Source organism: Actinia tenebrosa, unplaced genomic scaffold (genome assembly GCF_029948245.1).
Source record: "Actinia tenebrosa isolate PJP-AT-01 unplaced genomic scaffold, QUT_ActTen_1.0 PGA_scaffold6__47_contigs__length_16458017, whole genome shotgun sequence".
Classification (NCBI taxonomy): Eukaryota; Metazoa; Cnidaria; class Anthozoa; order Actiniaria; family Actiniidae; genus Actinia; species Actinia tenebrosa.
The window spans coordinates 2141340-2160723 of NW_028292583.1; the positions used below are offsets into that span (position 1 = coordinate 2141340).

The 19384-nt window shown below is 38.8% G+C and overlaps 4 protein-coding genes across 5 annotated transcripts in view; 2 read left to right on the forward strand and 2 right to left on the reverse strand.

Moving 5' to 3' along the window:
• Nucleotides 1-397, reverse strand: part of LOC116299235 (dol-P-Man:Man(5)GlcNAc(2)-PP-Dol alpha-1,3-mannosyltransferase) — a 7369-nt gene extending 6972 nt beyond the window's left edge. Inside the window, exon 1 of the mRNA XM_089038695.1 lies at nucleotides 1-397. This exon is cut by the window's left edge and continues 40 nt beyond it. The gene's annotated coding sequence lies outside the window, so the exon portion shown is untranslated.
• LOC116299234 (uncharacterized) overlaps nucleotides 1-3315 on the forward strand; it is a 3437-nt gene extending 122 nt beyond the window's left edge. Inside the window, exons 1-2 of the mRNA XM_031707862.2 lie at nucleotides 1-24; nucleotides 1772-3315. The exon at nucleotides 1-24 is cut by the window's left edge and continues 122 nt beyond it. Of these exons, the coding sequence (XP_031563722.2) occupies nucleotides 1-24; nucleotides 1772-2232 (485 nt within the window). The 3' untranslated portion in view covers nucleotides 2233-3315. The remainder of the gene's footprint in view (nucleotides 25-1771) is intronic.
• A 2863-nt stretch (nucleotides 3316-6178) lies between these two features.
• Nucleotides 6179-8314, forward strand: LOC116299233 (casein kinase I). The gene has a single exon (XM_031707861.2). It carries the CDS (start codon nucleotides 6494-6496, stop codon nucleotides 7532-7534), a length of 1041 nt encoding a protein of 346 aa, XP_031563721.1. The 5' UTR covers nucleotides 6179-6493; the 3' UTR covers nucleotides 7535-8314.
• Nucleotides 6406-19240, reverse strand: LOC116299219 (organic cation/carnitine transporter 2). 2 transcript variants are annotated; one of them, XM_089038693.1, is made up of 10 exons: nucleotides 19172-19240; nucleotides 16439-17447; nucleotides 15756-15990; nucleotides 15229-15424; nucleotides 14436-14651; nucleotides 13836-13970; nucleotides 13219-13301; nucleotides 12513-12633; nucleotides 10460-10526; nucleotides 6406-10048 (listed from the first exon to the last, which is right to left on the reverse strand). In XM_089038693.1, exons 2-10 carry the CDS (start codon nucleotides 16766-16768, stop codon nucleotides 9878-9880), a joined length of 1554 nt encoding a protein of 517 aa, XP_088894819.1. In that variant the 5' UTR covers nucleotides 16769-17447; nucleotides 19172-19240; the 3' UTR covers nucleotides 6406-9877. The 2 variants fall into 2 exon arrangements, with proteins under 2 accessions (XP_088894819.1, XP_088894818.1); XM_089038692.1 differs by lacking the exon at nucleotides 19172-19240 and having other exon boundaries at nucleotides 16439-18374.
• Between the last annotated feature and the right edge of the window lie 144 nt (nucleotides 19241-19384).

Sequence of the window (19384 nt, forward strand, 5' to 3'; positions counted from 1 at the left end):
GAGCTCGACAGTGCACTTTCTTTGGTAAGTCCTTCCTTTGATCGTTAATAACATAAAGATCGTATTCGTTTTGGTGAATATATTATGATGCTAAAACTCGCCCATGCTTGAGTATCAAATCTAAAAGCTTGTCTCATAATTAACGCAGGCAATATTTTAATTACAAGTTTTTATCCAAAACTTAAAGCACATTGAAGCCAGGCTCTGCATTTGCAGTCTTTGTCTACTTCTTATTGTTTTTTAGGCTCGCTAACGTTAATGAAAATCAGCTCGACTTGAGCCTTTAAGGTGGCTTGGGGTGAAACTTGAAACCATCCTAAACAACAGGGTTAGATTCCTCTCTCATCACGAGATGACGCAAACATCTTAGACTTTGACCATTCATTTTTTTCTACATGAAAAGCAAGGACAATAACAACGGCGCGTTCAGTTATCTTAGTTTTAAGTAGTTTGGAATATCTTAGAGGCGTTCTCACAGCTGTTTAGAAAAGTGAATGAACACAGAGAGTTCAATGTCAACATAAATGGACAAAGTGCAAGCGATACGATCAATATTTCGGATGTCTCGTTGACAGATAGTTTATCTAATTAATAAACCTTAACTATACGATTGGAAGAAGTTTAATTTCTAGGAAATATAATCAGGAAATACAAGTGTAATATCCTTTGCCAAGTAAACAGTACACCTTCATTCATTTATAAATTTCCCAAATTCTGTGAATTCGTCAAAGTTTTATTTTTTCTCGTTTAAAATTTCGTGGATTTTTTTACTGCTATTTATTATTTATACAGTTCATTAGATACTTAATTAGGGATTAAAATTTGGAAGTATTAACGATGTGAAAATTAAGTTGTTTTGTCTGCCATTTTGAACCAAGCTACAGATTTTTTTAAAAATTCAGATTAAAAAATATATAAATTTTTGCAAATATAGTGGTAAAATATATATTCTTTATTTTGCATTTATGCATTTTCCTGTGCAGACTCACTAACTGTATCCACCTCAGATTATAAAAAAAACTTGATATATTGTATCAAATTGAGCTGATCCTCGCAGTATATCAAGCAACTTATGCAGCTGCAAATTGAAAGATTCAGAAAAAATTCTGAGTCTTGAATGGGATTTGAACCTGTGCCCTGGAGATTACGGTGCCATGCTCTAACCAATGAGCTACCAAGTATCATATTGACGTCAGCCAATCACAATCTTTCATTCATATACATTCCCCCAATAGTCCCCTTCACAGTTCCCTGCACCATCTTGAAAGGTAGCCATGCCCTAGCTGTGAAGGGGGCTATTGTTGTTAACATCAAAGTTTTTTTCTCGGATATCTAGTCTTGGTTGCTTCATGCTTCTGATTGGTTCAAGCACGTTTGACCTTATTTTGATTCCTTTATTTCAATCTATGTCATGATTGGTTAACTTTCTCCAGGTGGCATAAAGATTTTCCATTTGAGAAGATTTCACTCCCTCAAGTATGATTTCTGTATAATTTATGAGTAACAAAGCCATATCTGTCTCCCCAAAACGTTTTCTAGGCTAGCATTGTCTATCTTTCTTTGTCATCAATACTCTCGGGGCTCGAAATAGTGGCCCGCCAATGGCCAAACTTCAGGTTTGGCAGGCAAAAATGACGATGCACTGCCAAATGAATAATAAAATGGCATGCAAAATTTACTGGAGTTACCTCCTTTTAGTATACTCCTGTACTATGGCAGGCTACAATTTTTTTCTATTTCAAGCCTTGACTCTAACCGTTTTCACTCGTAGGTCAAGGAAGAACTCCAAAAGAGGCATACAGTTTATCTAATTGCACATGGTTCAAGGAGCAATCATGCTGTCGACATACTGAAGTGACGTCAGTTTTCCAAGCCATGATGCCATTGGAAACAAACAACAAAAAATGTTACGATCTCATGAACTACCTCATGTGCTACTTCTGCAGCCCAGACCAGGAACAGTGGTACAAGTCAAATCAGGTACATGTTTGCGGTACGTTTTGCAAACAAATCTACAAAAACTGTAAAAGTGCCAGCTATAAAGGCGAAACAATCGGCAAGAAGTATCCTAATGGCAAAAAGTTCTGCGAAGCACAATTATTTGTCGTCAAAGAAAGTAACAAAGAATGCTTTGACCATAGTTTAATTAGTGCTTCTTCTCACAGCTCGTCTGAATTCTGCCTGCTCTTCATTCTTATTACCTTTTCAATAGTTAGATTTTCACTACTGTGACAATGTTATTAAGAGATCTATTGTAAAACTGGAAAAATTGAACAACAGCATATATATGTATGCTTGTACATAATATATCATGTATATCTGTCAATGGAATAGTTATGTATAGTAACCATATATGATATATATTATATATCATTTAGTAGCTTGACAAAAAGAAATTAAATTAACTTTTCTTAGATTTAGAGTGCAACGTGTAAAAGTATGAGCAATGACATCTTGCTGCCAAATATCATGAGCCTTTATTTGGTAAAACCAGCCTTAAAATTGAAATGTGTTGGCTTAACATAATCACTAACAAAATCATTTATGCATAAAAGTATTGAATACTTTATCGGCGGTCATACTTTTCCACGACGTGCTGTAATAATATCAGTGGTAAGTAAGTTTCTAAATGAGTGTTATTTTATGATTTTTTATTTTGAAGACGTGTACAAACATATTTCCATGCCCAATGTATAATGGGTGAAGGAGTGTAGCAATAAGAGTATTTTGGTTTCATGAGTAAGAAGATTATGTTACTTTCTTAGTGTTAATAGTGTTATTAGAATACCATTTTTATTATACTTAGGGATGTGTCTTGCATACAGTCTTTCTCAATAGCAAGCTTGGAATCATACAATTTCCCATTCCCACGAAGTACGTAAACCAAGGCATTTGCATATAGGCACATGTCCTTGAAATACTTTGGTCCCAAATCTGCCAATATTGACATCGGCCAAAACTTGTAGTGAAAACTTTATTGAAAATGTCCGCAAAACACTCGCTACCTAACATCATTTTAAACAAAACCTTAAAAACATTTATATCGTTTTTAAGGTGGCCAATGGTACAGTGGTATAATGGCCAGTGTGAAGATATCCATATTTATCATAACGATACTTTATTTTTGAAAATCGTCTAGTGAATGATAATCACTATACAAAATACAAACAACCCTTTCAAGGAAAGAAGTGCTTCTGCAAATCCGTAGTACAATGTAAAAACAAATTGAATTGGGACAAATCATACTATGAATATAGGCTCATATTATACAATAAATAGGTTCATTATATTTGAATAAACTATATTTGAATCTTGTATTTGAATCTAGTGGGTGATTGTCTGAACTCCCTATATTATGATTGAAACCCATAAATGACAACCCAGAGTGATCCTCTTGCTGTAATGCTCCTGGGGAATTCTTCAGCTGACAAGCACTGGAGGAAGAGAGCCTCTGTAACTCAGGGTATGAACCCTCCAGTCTTTTGCTTTGGTTTGGTTCATAGATTCTATTAGCTGCCCTGCCCAGTGAAAATCTTGGATCCACCTCAGGAATAAAACCATCCCTCACAAGGAAACAAAAAAATGATATCACACATTTTGACATTCTTTAGCTAGCTGCTAGGGAAGGTATGTTTTTATTGGTGTTGTTGGGGGGGGGGGGGGGAGGGTTGGGCTAGAGATTTGTAGTAAACTTTTTTAAATGATTGTAGCCCTTTTCTCTTTCATTCAGTAAAACTTCATGAGCCTCCTATTAAATCAACAAGGAAAAGCTTTAGTCAAAGTAAAAAGGTTTTACCCTCCAAAAAACTTATGATCCTCTGCCGTCTGAATGCCCAGCCCTTGCCCTCCCCCCACCCATAGGTGGTTATGAATCACGGAAATGAATAGACCCCTTGCAGCACTTCGGAATGCAGCTCACTTTGGAGGACATAACAATAGGTTTCCAATTCTCAGGAAATTGGCATTCTTTGGTTTTGTCCTCCAAATTGAGCTGCTTTGAAGTCACATGCAAGGGTTCTATAGGCATGCATTTGCCTGGAATGTAGGCTAAAGTGACAACGCTATTATTTTTTCTAGCTGGGGGGCTTTGTAGTGACTGACATGTTGAATGGAAATCGAGAGGGCTTAGCACTTTTCTGTGACCTTCGGACGAGACTCTTGTTTTGGCTTCCGTCCATCAAACTTATAAACATATTTGTACAACCATCACTAACCAAAACATTCCACCATAACATAACTAACATAACAACATAACCATAACATTCAGGTCATTCACTATTTGAAACACACAGGACCGATTAGGGGTCTTGCCTGAGGTTCTAAACCAAACAGCCAACTTGAGAAGTGGTATAACATTTCAAGGATTTGCAAAACAAAAAATATACCAACAAAAAAAAAATAAAAAACACTCAAAGGAAAACCGGAGAACCCGAATAAAAATCTACGTGGCAAGGTAGAGGACAATATATCTAACAAGCATAACCACAGTTAAGCTGAGAATCGAACCCGCGACCCCAGGCATCAATGACCTGAACAGCTGGTGAGAGACAGCGTGGAGGCCGCCGAAGCAGAAAAAAGGCCGTATACTTCAAGCATTTACCAGAGCAAAAAATATTAAAAATGGTTTCTGCAATCACCATTCATCTACCAATCATATACCAAGACATTCAGGCCTTGCTTACGGAAGCCCTTTTATTGCTTACGGAAGCCATTCTAATGTCAATGAAGTTCCATCCGTCACCAGATTCCATCCTTGCTTACACGGTACTTACGAAAGCCAATTTAGTGCCAGTGTCACGTGGTCGTACGCTTTCAAAGGCGTGGTCTGGATTTTTAAGTACAACTGGAATAACACTCCCTCCCAAAAACGCCATTTGATTCTTTCATACCGAGAAGATATCTAGAAGGCTAGGGGGAGAGGTATACAAGCAGCCGAAAATCCCCGTGACACTGATTTGTAGTCTGCGTGCAGTATGGCAAACGTTTTTCTTTTACTGCTACTAAAACAAAATTTATCCTCCTAAACCAGATCCGGTTCAAAAGCTCCTCCGTTAAATCCGCATTTCATTAAGAAATAATTCGAATACTCATCTGATTTTTTACTACATAATAGCGTTAAAAAAAAATTTCTTCGTGGCCTCTGGAACGTGCACCAATACAGTTCGTAAAACGGGCAACTTTCCATGGTCGTAGGAGTTAATAATATTAGTACATAAAGGGTTGGCTTCCAATATAAATACCCCAATCACGAACGCGATTCAGGAACACGGTCTGTTGCCTCGACACGAACCAGAATATTCTGGCCCTTGACCTTTCGTAGTAATCAGTGAGTAAAAAAATTCAAAAACGTGACGCGCTTCGAGCACAACCAAGGAAAATGTGATCTCTAGTCATGAATATTTAAAACTTCTAGTTCTCATTACGTATATCTTGTGACAGCCTCGAGTCGGATATTGGCTTCCTTTGAATATGAAGGCTATCCTCTTTAGAGTATGTACGTACTGTAGTTAGAAAATTTATAGCCGCCTGTGATGAATAAATGATAATATATGAATCTGAAAAGCTAGCTATCGATGAAATGCATAGGGCTAGAAACGCTAGCATGTTGTTGTTTATGGATGAAAATGAGAAATTCCTTTGAGGTGGGAGAATTCAAAGGCACAGGTGAAAATATTATCATTATTCATGCTGTATTGAAAGCACGTAGGAGACTCCTAATGTTGATATGAAATAACGAAAACCATCTAGAACATTCGTGTAGAGATAGGGTTTTTTCGATTCGTTTCTTGATCGTGCTCATTATCAAATTGTATCAATGATTTTCGGATTATTTACACTGGCCTGAAAAAAAGTGGTATTAAATATTCACGTGATAGAGATACAAGATGGCCACGTGACTGAAACATGATTAAAAATTAAGACTAGATCAAAATAATTATAAATATACATAAATCAACTACCGGTAAGGTCCAAGTCTTTGACTATCTGTCATAAAATCATTACATTAATTAGGAATAATTATGTAATTTCAGGTACTGTTTCTATACCGTTGCATGCCTTTAACCACACGTACTCAATATTTATACTATAACGTAAACAAAGCGTATCTGCGTCAACCGGACACATTGCCTGTGACGTATAACTTTTACTCTTAAAGCGTATTTAAAGGAACTCTCATTCTAGAACAGTAATATTGATTGACTTACATCGACGATACAGACTTCTGTTTAAGGAGGTTTTTGCGGGAAATTTTCTCTGCAAAACGTGCGTTTTGACATTTGTTCTCATCGTGAGTTTCATTTCCGGTGTGTAACCGGAAATAAATTGTTTTATCCCATGGTTCATTGGTGTCACCGCGACCTTGGCTACCACGTCATGACACAGTGTTTGTTATAGAGTCGAGCATTTCTAAGATGGCGCACCTTCTTATAATCTATTGAATTCAACCTCATTTTAAACCACTTTTCTCGTCGGAAAAGGCTATTTCAAAGCCATGGCTAGTAGCAGCAGTAGTGTAAGCCGCTCGGAGTTCATAGTTGGGGGTAAATATCGTCTTATTCGTAAGATTGGAAGCGGTTCTTTTGGGGACATCTACCTCGCTGTCACTATGACAAATGGAGACGAAGTAGCTGTAAAACTTGAGTCCCAAAAAGCTCGCCATCCTCAGCTGTTATATGAATCTAAGCTGTATAAGATTCTACAAGGAGGTGTTGGTATTCCTTCTGTACGGTGGTACGGTCAAGAACGGGACTATAACGTGTTGGTTATGGAACTTCTTGGTCCAAGCTTGGAGGATTTGTTTAACTTTTGTTCGCGTCGCTTTACAATGAAGACAGTTTTGATGCTGGCCGACCAAATGATAAGTCGAGTTGAGTACGTTCACAATAAAAACTTTATTCACCGAGATATCAAACCCGATAATTTTCTCATGGGTGTTGGTAAAAACTGCAATAAGTTGTATTTGATCGACTTTGGTCTGGCTAAGAAGTACCGTGATAGCAGATCTAAACAGCACATCCCTTACCGTGAAGACAAAAACTTGACTGGAACAGCTCGTTATGCCAGCATTAACGCTCATCTAGGCATTGAACAATCCAGGAGAGACGACATGGAATCCTTGGGATATGTCCTAATGTATTTTAACCGCACAAGTCTGCCTTGGCAGGGTCTGAAGGCCGCTACAAAGAAACAGAAATATGAAAAGATTAGCGAGAAAAAGATGTCTACACCGGTGGAAGTGCTTTGTAAGGGCTTTCCGGCAGAATTCGCCATGTACCTCAACTACTGCCGAGGTCTTCGCTTTGATGAAGCTCCAGACTATATGTACCTTCGACAGTTATTCCGAATTTTATTTCGCACTCTTAATTATCAGTATGATTATATATTTGACTGGACAATGCTGAAACAGAAAGCGGCGCAAGCTAGTGCTGTGAGTGGCAGCACCCCGACGAACGCCAAGAAACAAGACCACTCTTCGCAACTACCCCCTAGTTTGATGCAACAACAAAAAGGGATGTATGATGGCATGTATTAAGGACTTTACCCCTTGTTTATAGTCCGATCATTGCTTGGTGTAGTAGAGTTAGATCAGAGCATTGAAGCTGTTGTACGACGCCATAACGGAGAGCGCAGAGCCATGACGAGAAATAATAGTGTACTAACTCCACGAGGTTTCTCGATCTACAATAACGAAAACATGATGTAAATAGCGTAAAAATAGGATTCACGATGAACATCGTCTTTGAGACTCTTCGGAAAAAAAACACTTTGAAGATCGAAACGCTCTCTTTTTATATTTATGACCACTTTTCCTCTCCTAGTTTGGCTTTGTTGTTACTATTATTATACTCGGATGTTGCAAGTTCTTTTGTGATTTCACGAGAAAACATAAGAATGATCACAGTTTTTGATGTTTTTTTATCTTCATCTTCACGAGATAGAACCCATCGCATTTAGAATGATTTCACTTTCTTCTTTTAACTACATTTTATGAATCTTTCACATTTCGTTAATTTGACTGGTTCACAGAAAATACGCTATTATTTTAGGATTAATGTTTGTTTTTCCCTCAGTGTTCAGTGTATGTATGACTTGAAAACTCTCGTTTTGTGATCATTAAATCTAATTTATATTTGTTGCGTTTTTAGTCAATATGTTACAGTATGGGGAAAGGAGTTTTCAAGATGTAGACTGAAATTTATTTTTCTTAATTAGTAATATAAAAAACCCTAGTAATATAGAAAACCCTATGTAATCGCAATTCAGAATTTTGCTTTAGTTATTTTGTCTATTAAATTTGAAAATTGGATAATAATAGTCACGTTTTCTTAGTCTGAGACTACAATCATCACTGAGGGTGAAGGGATTCAGCAAATACTATCCTGTTATTGAAAACCCAGACAAATACAAGACTTACAAGTTGTTAGTTGAAATATTTATGATACAACACTTTTGTAGCTTAAGCTGCAACTTTATGAAGAATTAATGTGGATAGATAAGCTTTTCATTCGCATTCGTGCACCAACAGCAACCAACTACATGCTACTCTATGCTTTATCATGCAATAACAATGAGTATGGTATTTGTATTGGCTATGTTGGCTATGAAACATTTTTGTATGACTTTACTTCCTCCATGAAACAGAAACTTAGTAGGGATGAGATAATAATAATTGATATACAGACATATGACTATCTAGCACAATGGCCCTACCATAAACAAGTTAGAGTGTTGAGGATAAACCAGTTATTTAAAACATGGCCCCTACCGAAAACCAGTTTCAGTTATCTAACACATGGCCTAACCATAAAACACTTGCAGTTATCTATTTTTAATTGTTTTTGGCATTTTTGCTGATATTTTACAGTTATTGATAGATATATTCTTTTGTTTAGCAACAATCATTTCTAAATCTAAAATAAAACAAAATAATTTCAATCACTTTTGACTTGTTTTGAGAAACATGCTACGGTTAGAGTGTATTTCTAAGTAGAAAGTATAGAATACTCAACTATGTCTTTAGCATTTTGTTTTTTTAAAGTATAGACTACTCAACTATGTCTTGAGCATTTTGTTATTTCATAAAATAAGAATTTATTGCTCCAATATAAGTTTTTGACCAACGGCAAAGCTGACCTTCAAAAAAGAGTCAAGGTCAACCAACAAATAATCAAAAAATTAAGTCTTAAAGATTATTTCAGCCTTGCCTTCACATCTATGGGAAACATAAATTTAATAATAATAATAATAATCTTTATTACAGTCTCAAAGCTTCTAGCTTGGCACACATGCCTTGCTAATCGGGGAGACCAAGATAAAGAGACCAATTTAAGATAAAAATATTGATTTCTTTGTGGAGAAGCAAGGTAAATAAGCTAGAACAAAAGATTTTGCTGCAGATCCCACAAAAAAGATGTCCTCACAAACGATGCTTGAGTTTAGGGACTATTTATCTGAGGGGGTGGGGGTGGTGAAGAAAGTAATGTGGGGATTTGTGAAGGCTTGATATTATTGTAGAAATTTTAAGAGGCTCGAAGTAAAGGTCTTTATGAGACATGATAACACCAGAACTTAACATGCTTCAATTCACAGACCAATACACTGTATACTGTATTTGATGTCTAAGTCAAAATAGTTCAAGGGTAGCTCATGGATGGAATGTCATGGAAACCTTTTGATTAACATTGGCAAGCTACAGTGTTGCTATGGCCCACTGACAATTCTGCTCAGAGCAGACATATAGTTCCAGTTAAGTGCTTTAAATGAATGAACTCGATCACCGTGCCAATAGCTTTAATATCGATTCTGCCGTGTGTCTCAAGTTATGCTCAACTTGCAAAGTTATGCAGATCTCTTCTACACTCGTAATATGTCATTTTCACTCCAATGCAATCATCTTGCCATTTGCTTCAGTAGTCTGACTCTCTTTCTTATGGATATGGTCTGGTAGAGGCTTTCCAAGAGTCTCTGGAAGAAAGACTGTTCCAATACCAGCAGAAATTGATGCAGCTCCAAATGAGATACATGGGACTATTAGAGGAGTGCTGTCCTGTTGAAAGCAAAAGAGATGAGTTTTTATTAGGATAACATTAAACCTATTACCTTTTAGGATTAGACTGAGCCCCCTAAGGGCTATTGTTAGTAAAATAAACAAAATGCTTGGTCAGTCAGAGCGATACTACCCTGCTAGCAGAGCGGAGCAAATACATTCTGCGACTGTTAACTCAATTAAATAATATGAAAAAAATAAAAACAATGCCTTTTGTTTACATTACTGTGCAGACTAGTGATTTTTTCTATATACCCAAAGAGTTGAGGGAGTGTCTGAAGAGGTCTCCAGGATTCACATCTTCACTACCTAGGGCATATTGATGAGCTGATTAAAATTAAGACATACCAGTTGTAATTCTCTTTGCAAAAAAGCTTGAGATAATAATATTTTTATGTTTTATAAGCTTACCACAACATATGGTGCAGCCATCCCTCCAATGCGAGCACATAGTGATGCAAAACCTAAGCCAGCAACCCTGGAAAAAATAGTAAGGGTATGGTAATATGATTCGACAGATTTATTTTATGTTAGGAGGATAAAAGGATAACGAGGGGATGGTAACCAATTTTTGTGCAGCGTTTTAGGGAGGTATCTGTTGCAAGGGAGGATCCAGGGGGGCAAAAAAAAACACAACGAAACTGAAAAATTAGATGCATTTTTTAAATTGTTTTCCGTTGTGTCGACGGAAGAAACTCAATTAGCCCCCCCCCCCCCCCTCTAAAATTTTGGCTGGATCCACCCTTGTGTTGGTTCTTTTCAACCCGTCCCCATCCTTCCAACCCACTGAATGAATAAATCTTCTATCACAAACACGATTGTTGTGGATGGTTGAAGAAATTAACCCAATGCTTCCTAGGTAACCCCCCTCCCCCTCCTGACGGATCAGCATCTTTTACCTAAACCCCAAGAGGTTTACGGTCATTTTTTCACTCTACAAATCCGGAACTCCGTTTTTCCATTTCAATCACGAAATTCAATAAAATGTTAACTTTTACCTCCAGTGCCAAACATACATATATCAATTCCTCATTGTTATGACTTGCGTCACGGCCCGTGGTACATAATCGTGAATGCATTCGTATGAAGTGGTTGTTTGAATGATCTACCGAACGAGGGGCGTAATGGGATAAGTAATGAGGTTTTTGTGGTTGAGGAAACATCTCACGCGAAGATAAATAAAACATGGATACAGGGAATAAGTGCAACTAGAATTGTGTTTCAATAGACGTGCGCGGTCGGAGTAGATCAAACTAATTGTGCATTATATTTATTGTGGTTCTTCAATTAAATTTTTTAAAGTGGTTTTCACTTTCAACTCCAGACGCAACACGTTTTCTCTTTTTGGCTAATTCAAATTTAAAATTTTTAACAATTTAAATAATCATTTTTTAAGTAAAATTTTGACTAAACGAGGCCAAAAACCTTCGTATACGACGCACGCTCGCGCCATCCTACGACTCGAGTCGTAGCGTGTATCAAGCCTACAACTCGCCTACGAAGGCGAAATTCGTACGAAGGCGAAAATTTATAGAGGCTCAGTACAATCTCATACCCAGAGCCTCTCGTTTCTCGGAACTGACCCTTGAAGAGGAACGTAGGTTCTGGGTACGTGAATGGGTTCAGTATAGAAGGAGGGCACGCTTTTTTTCAAGGATGGGTGGGTGGGGATATTTTGGCATTATGATGACTTCGGTCGAAAACGTTTAAACTTTATGAATTTATATCTTTAAAATTCTTAGCCTTTTATAAACGCTGTGCCTTGATTTATGAACTCGGTCGGTAGATCATAAACTTATGAACCTCAATTTTTAAAAAAATCTTCAATCAAAGAGGATGGCTCCCACTTGTGGTTCAAATACTGGTTTAAGCTTCGTTTACTAAAGATTCATCGTTTCAGTGTTGACCCTAGCCTCCCTTACCCCCTAAGCCCACGCGTGGCATGGTGCATGGTTTATCTCACCGCTGTGGTCCGGGTTCTAGCCCGGGCAGGATCAAATGTGAGTTGAGTGTGTGGGACGTGTTGTTCTCTCCCTTGCCTCGAGGGTTTTTAGCATTGGTTCTCTGGTTTTCTTCCCTCCGTAATCAACATGCGAGTTGAGTGTTGTATGTTGTAAATATAGAATGTTAGTGCGCGCAGAGCAAGCCCGTACGGGGAGTGATAGTTGTAAAGGAAATATAAGCCCCTGCCATCTACCCAACTAAAAACGCGCCTTTGACAAAAACCCAACCTCACGCTAAACGAGGTGAGTTCCTTCGATGTAGATAAAAAAAATTATATTTTCTTATCATGCTGATTTAAAGGTACGCCCTCAACATATTCATTACTTGCGGTAAGGCTTGCCAACACGCATTCGCTTTTTATATACGACTTCTTTAAAATTAAGATTTAATACATTACTGTCTGCGTAGCTATCTCGTTCTGATATGGTACGATTACGTAGATATGACACTAATTATATACCTGATAACGGTAGGATACAGCTCAGCGGAGTAGATATATATCTGGTAGTAAGCGGCTGAGATGCTGAATTTGCCAATCAACGCCAAGGCCATTACTACAGCTGATAACTCTACTTGTTTGCCTGGAAATGAAGAAGATATTTGGGCTTTTAATGACAGAAAAAAAGAGCGCGACGCATACGTAAGTGCAAACAGAATAATGAAAGATTTTTTTTTCATCCGTTGGCAATGGAAAAGAAAAAGAAATTATTTAATACTTTGATCACGCGGGGATAGAAGAGAATGATTAACGCGCTCGACGCAATATAGAGGTAATCAGTATTTTGTGGAGGGAGGAAAACTGGAGAACCCGGGGAAAACCCCCGAAGAACAGAAGAGAACCAACAAGGGACTCTACTCCTATATGATGGTGGGTCATAGGAACAAGCCCATGGCTAAGGGCAGTGAGCTGAGAGGCGGCGCATTAGCAGCGCACACTTACACTTGCTTTCCTAAAGATTCGGGATCCGATATAGACACTTACACATCTATACTCATCAATTTGCGCTTGCCTAAGGACTTGTTTAAGCAAAACCAAACACCTGCAATTGTGCCAATGGTGAAATTCTTTCCTCACGAATTTTAACACAGAATGTGCTATTATCTGACAAAGCCAAAGCATCATTGTTATGTTCATTGTATAGTTATTTATTACGGTTAATACATACCTAGCGCTTGTATTGGTAAAATACATAGTAGAGACACTCCAGCCAAGACATAATATGCAATAAGAGGTTTTCGTCTACCTATTCTAGATGTTAACGATAAAAACGAGTGATGCATGTTATGATACAATTCGCGCGCATGACTCGATAAATCACTCAGCAACGACAAACTTTAAGCTGTTCCGTGGTCGAGGAAAAAACTGGGTCGAGTTGGTGTTGCGAATTGCGGGCTTTCTGTGCTTGCGGCTTATAAATCTATTTATTTATTTATTAGCTTAGGGCAGGGAGACCAATTAACGCATTAATTGTGACGTCATAGCGAGCACGCGCACGGTTCGAGCATGTGTAACATCAACATGAATAAACGGTCTTGAAACCCCAGCTTGTCTGCTCTCCCACTTATTACCATCGAAGCATGGAGTTTTAAGAGTTGGCATTGCCGTGCATTTCGGGGCTGTCTTAGGGGACATATTTCCAAGATGGCGTCTATTATATTTCGTCCCCTAAACAGCCCCAAAATGCACCGCAAACCCAGTTATCTCTCAACCTCGGAATGGCTAATAACAGGAAAATCCAGAAAAATTGTGAATATTATTTGATACTAAATAATAATTGCATACCTCTCGATAAAATAACCAGCTATAAGAGGAGCTGGAATCTCAACCATCCCTGAAGCTGCAAAATTAAGGTAGAAATTTCCTGAAAGATTACCAGAGTTGAACGCGAGGCCATAAAAAACTCCACTGGTCACCAACCTGCAGGGGATGATGGAAAACATTAATTCTGGACCGATCTAAGTAAGGGGAAACATATCTCACAGATGGAATCCTGAACAACCTCTGGGATGATCAAAGTTACTGCATGGCTAACTCACAGATGATATGGGGATGATATAACTCAGGGCATGACTGACTCACAGATTGAACCCTGAAACAACCCTAGTCTGGGTTGATGTAAGTCAGGGCGTGTCTAACTCAAAGATCAAACCCTGAAACAACCTCTGTGCTGATCTAAGTTACTGCATGGCTAACTCACAGATGATATGGGGATGATATAACTCAGGGCATGACTGACTCACAGATCAAACCCTGAAACAACCTCTGGACTGATCTAAGTCAGGGCATGGCTAACTCACAGATCGAATCCTGAATCAACCTCTGGGCTGATCTAAGTCAGGGCATGGCTAACTTTTTCCATGCACTGAACTGCATGATTCTTACCATGACCATCCTTCTATGACAGTGATCTTGGTCAGGTACGTGGTACTAAATAAATGCCATAGATGGTAAGTTTTTCTTTTCTTTTTGACCTCTAGTTGCTCAAGTTTCCCATCCTTGTACTCTCTTCTGTTGCTTGAAGCTATTCTATGTAGGATAACCTCGGCTTCTCTTGTACGTCCTCGTGCTGCAAGCCAGCGAGGAGATTCGGGTATTAACCTGCGTCAAAGAGAAGAAAGGAAGCAAATTACTGGGAGAAAAAAGAGAAAATAATAGAGAAAGAACATGAGATGGGAAAATATGGTATGGTGTGGTGTGGTATGCTATGCTATGCTATGGGGTAGTATGGTGTGGTGTGGTATGCTATGGTATGCTATGGTGTGGTATGGTGTGCTATGGTATGGTGTGCTATTGGGTGGTATGGTATGGTATGGTACTGGTATGGTATGGTATGGTATGGTATGGTATGGTGTGGTGTGGTGTGGTGTGGTGTGGTATGGTATGGTATGGTGTGCTATGGTATGGTATGGTATGGTGTGCTATGGTATGGTATGGTATGGTATGGTATGGTATGGTATGGTGTGCTATGGTATGGTATGGTATGGTATGGTGTGCTATGGTATGGTATGGTATGGTGTGGTGTGGTGTGGTATGGTATGGTATGGTATGGTATGGTATGGTGTGCTATGGTATAGTGTGCTATGGGGTGGTATGATATGGTGTGCTATGGGGTGATATGGTATGGTATACGTATGGTATGGTACGTCTAAGAGCAGTTTACTACTCACATACTAACCAGTAACATACTGCTGATAGAACAGTAGGTACTGTGATAACGAGATTAAAATTCCTCCAGTCTCGAACAAAATAGGCCAGTAAAGATTGTAAAGTAAGCGAGACTCCAAGAAAACACATCACAATGGTGGCTCCCAACATTCGTCTGTTTGGGCGAACCATTTCGTTCATTAGTGTGAAAGCAGCTATGAATAAACCTAGAACGAAAGCTGAATATTAACGTTTGCTTTGTAAGTTACTGAGAATGGATAAGCCCGTATGCTTGACGAGTATACGATGAGAGTTTGTCTTTTATTACATAGCGCACACTTTTCCAGCGCAAATAAAGACCCTTTTGAGGGTAACATTTTTCAAATTATTCATCAGGTTAAGCAATAAGAAGTGTAAAAATGAGTATATAGTCCTTGTCGACAAATTCTTCCAGACTGTACCTATGCGCGCAACTATGGAACATGCTCTCAACTTTGCACTGAAAGAAACCTCAAGTTGCAGATGACGGGCATCTGTTAATGATTGACATATACTTACCTCCACTGCAGATCCCAAGAGGAACTCTTAAAATCACATACATTGTAAAGTTGACAGAAAAGCTTTGGATCAGAGATGCTACAAACTGGATGAACATGGTAGACAGTAAAGTAACACGACGACCATACCGATCAGATATCCAGCCAAACAGATAAGCACCAACAAGTTTACCAGCATAGAAGATGGTCTTGGTTAACGGGATGTACTTCTTGGCATCTTCGCAAATGAGGTTCCACTGAAGAAGAAGAAAAAACTATGCGACTAGGTCTGCGTAATAGACCTCTTTATCTTGGGCGTAAGTGTTTTTTCCATTTCAGACCCCATGTCATTCTCTTGAGAATAAGATTCTCTGTTTGAGTTATACCCATGTTTTTGTGTCTTCACATGCGTAACTGTTAAATAGAGAAATGATTCTCTACGGAATGACACGTGGTCTGAAATGGTAGAAGCGTCTGTTATCTAAACCCTAGTTCTCACTAGCGATGCAAGCCAACGCAAACATAAGCACTAGCACAAGCCAAAACAATAAAAGCAAGATCTTCCGTTCTCTTGGCACTTGCATCACTTCCTTTTCATAGTGAGACATAAAGTCGCATGGAGTCGCATCTCAGCTTGCGTCCCTACAAGTGAGAACCAAGCTTTAATAATCTGAGTTTAATAGTTTGAGTCAAGGAAATACTCACATCAGTCGCAATAGAGGTAAAGTCACTTTGATACTGCAAATCCCCACAAAATGTCGTATTAAGCCATATGCCCTGGCTACAAATGTCCGTCCCAGACACATTTGGTGCCTTTTCACAATATATTTGAGACTCTCGCACCTTTCTGGCCTCAAATGCAGGTGCATAGGTATACCAGACCTGTGGCATAGAAACCATTACGAGTAAAGTCCATTGGATGAGTTGAAATCTTGAGAAATCACCGACTCCTTGAAGAACGTCATCAAACTCTAAAGTCTTTGTTCTTATGAGAGCGGAATCATCACTTGAAGCAATGCCGTCCTGACTCGGCATAGTTTAAACAAAAGCTTTAAATTTCTTGCTGCCAGATATAAAGACTTCTGGATGTCTTATGCTGAATTACAAGGTCTAATGACTGTAACCTTCCAGGTTTTCTGATATTAGGAAGATGAAAACACCATCTTTACAAAACAGATGCATTTTTGAATTTTCCGTTAATCTGTATCTTCTTTCGAGTGGTGGCACTCAATGTAACAAAAACAGAGAAACAAATCTCTTTTCTTCATGTAACTACTATACCACATGTAAAAACACAACGTAGTTACTCTGGGAGCTTTCTATTTCTATGACGAAGGCAAAGTTATGACGCCAGCTGTGTTGATGCACTGAAGTTGCCCATACTTGAGGGGTGAGTTAAACTGGAACAAAATTTTCGTCGCGTTCCTTTGTGGTTCGCTCGTTCAAATCTCTAGAATTAAGTCTAATACCAGGACGTAGAAGATTGAATTGCAGGATTAAAAAAATAAGTCGTTCGTTCATTAATGTCGTGATTTATGAGTCAGCAGGATGAAAATTTAATACTCTAGTATGTCTACTATGAGACCCTTGAACTGTTGATGTCCGTCAGGGCGTCAACTATGAATTGAAAGATGATTTTATTGACGGCGACGGGTCAAAGAGAGTTCACGAAAGGGTTGCGAGTTAAGCGTTTTTGACCACACATTCAGTACAACTGTAGAGAGACGAATTATGGGATAATTTATGAGATGGTGAGATAATTTATTCAAAATAGCACTACTTTCAAATTTATGCCTGGTTCTTACTTGCGACCCAAGCCGCTGACGCAAGCATAATCACAAGCCAATGCAAGAAAAACGAAACCTTCCGTTCTCTTGTGCTTGCGTCGCTTCTTTTCATAGTGAGGACATGAGCTACTGTAGTTTGGAGCTGCGTCTGCTTGCATCGCTAACAAGGGACCATCCCTTGTGTTATTGTCAAGCAAGTGGACCCTAAATAGAGGTTCACAGGATGTACAAATTGGTAAGAAAAACCTTGTTGGGACTTGCCGCTCTTGTCACTTATCGTATACGAAATCTTTTTTGAGAGACTGATTCGACCCTTCAAAAGAAATCGTGCGCCCACTCACAGATAACAGTGTAACCTCTCCTCATGAGGTCTGAGCGCTTGCCTTTTGCCAAAGGCGACCAGAGTTCGATTTCTGAACTCGGTGTCGTATGTGAGTAGATTGCTTTTTGTTTCTTTCCTGTGCTTTAAGGGATTTTCCTCCGGTTTTTCTCCTTTCGCAAAAATCATAAAATCAACTCTTAAATTCATAATTAAATTCAGTGCAAGAAAGGGCCACTTTGTGGAAATACCGTTAAAATCCCATTTATTTATATATTCATACTTGCACATCGACTGATATTCGTATATTGTAATAAAGGCGGGCTGCCCTCGCGACACTGGGTATTAAAATAGCCCACTTTTTTCCTGTCAAAAGAATCATTATGCACAAAGCCTCACATTAAACTTTTGCGCGTGACACTAAGAGAAGCACATCTTGAAAATAGGCCATCTGAGTCATTCGGATCGCAATTTTAATGTACTTGCACAGGCAGCCCAAACAAGGTTCCTGTGTATGGTTTATAAGGGAATGTATGGGAGTTATGATAAAGTTACGAAAATAAAATGCTTCGCTCAACAATTTGCCTCAAAACTTGTTGCAGTCGTTGCTTTTAGGTAGAGAAGAGCGGATTTTGAAAAAACCCACTAAAAGGCCTCAAATCGCGCTGAAACGTCGCCAGAAGACTGAACAAAGTAAAAGCAGCAACTGCAGCAAGTTTTGAGGCAAATTGTTGAGTGAAACATTTTATTTTCGTAACTTTATCATAACTCCCATACATTCCCTTATAAACCATACGCAGGAACCTTGTTTGGGCTGCCTGTGGTACTTGCGGTTGTGATCAGCGATGACAAGTGTTTCTTTTTGGAAAATACAAAGATGCATGTCACGCAACGTGTGCGCGCCGTTCTCTTTCACGCATAGGCGTAATTCAAACGGACTCAGCATGGGTTTCAAGTGCATGAATCAGAAGATCCAGTGAAGGTCGTGTCTCTAATAAAATTGTCAGTAGCGGATCCATGAGTTGTTTCAGTTGTTTCATGGAACCCCCCCTTGTAAATAAGATGTTCTTTACGCCCACTAGAATGAAATTGGAACCTATCGTCGTGAAGAAGCTGATCACGCAAACGTTTTCTACATGATGTCCATTTTGAACAGTGACAACGCCCATGATCAGTTCCCTCGTCTGATCAGTAATTATAACACTCCTCTTATGAATACGATAGTAATCAAAGTCAGGGCATGACTAACATACAGATTGAATTGAAATTAGTTCGTTTGGTTTTGAAAATCCTCGAACAAGGTTAAGACCTAACGATCCTCTACTGACTCACCGTGATATGTCAAGTACAGGAATCAAACACGAGACCCCAGAGGTGAGAGGTGAGTGCACTACCACTACATCACCCTTGATTCACTAATACATGTGATGTTGAGTCCAGGAATCAAACCTGAGACCCCAGAGGTGAGAGGTGAGTGAACTACCACTACACCACCCTTGGTTCACTAATGTATGTGATGTTGAGTCCAGGAATCAAACCTGAGAC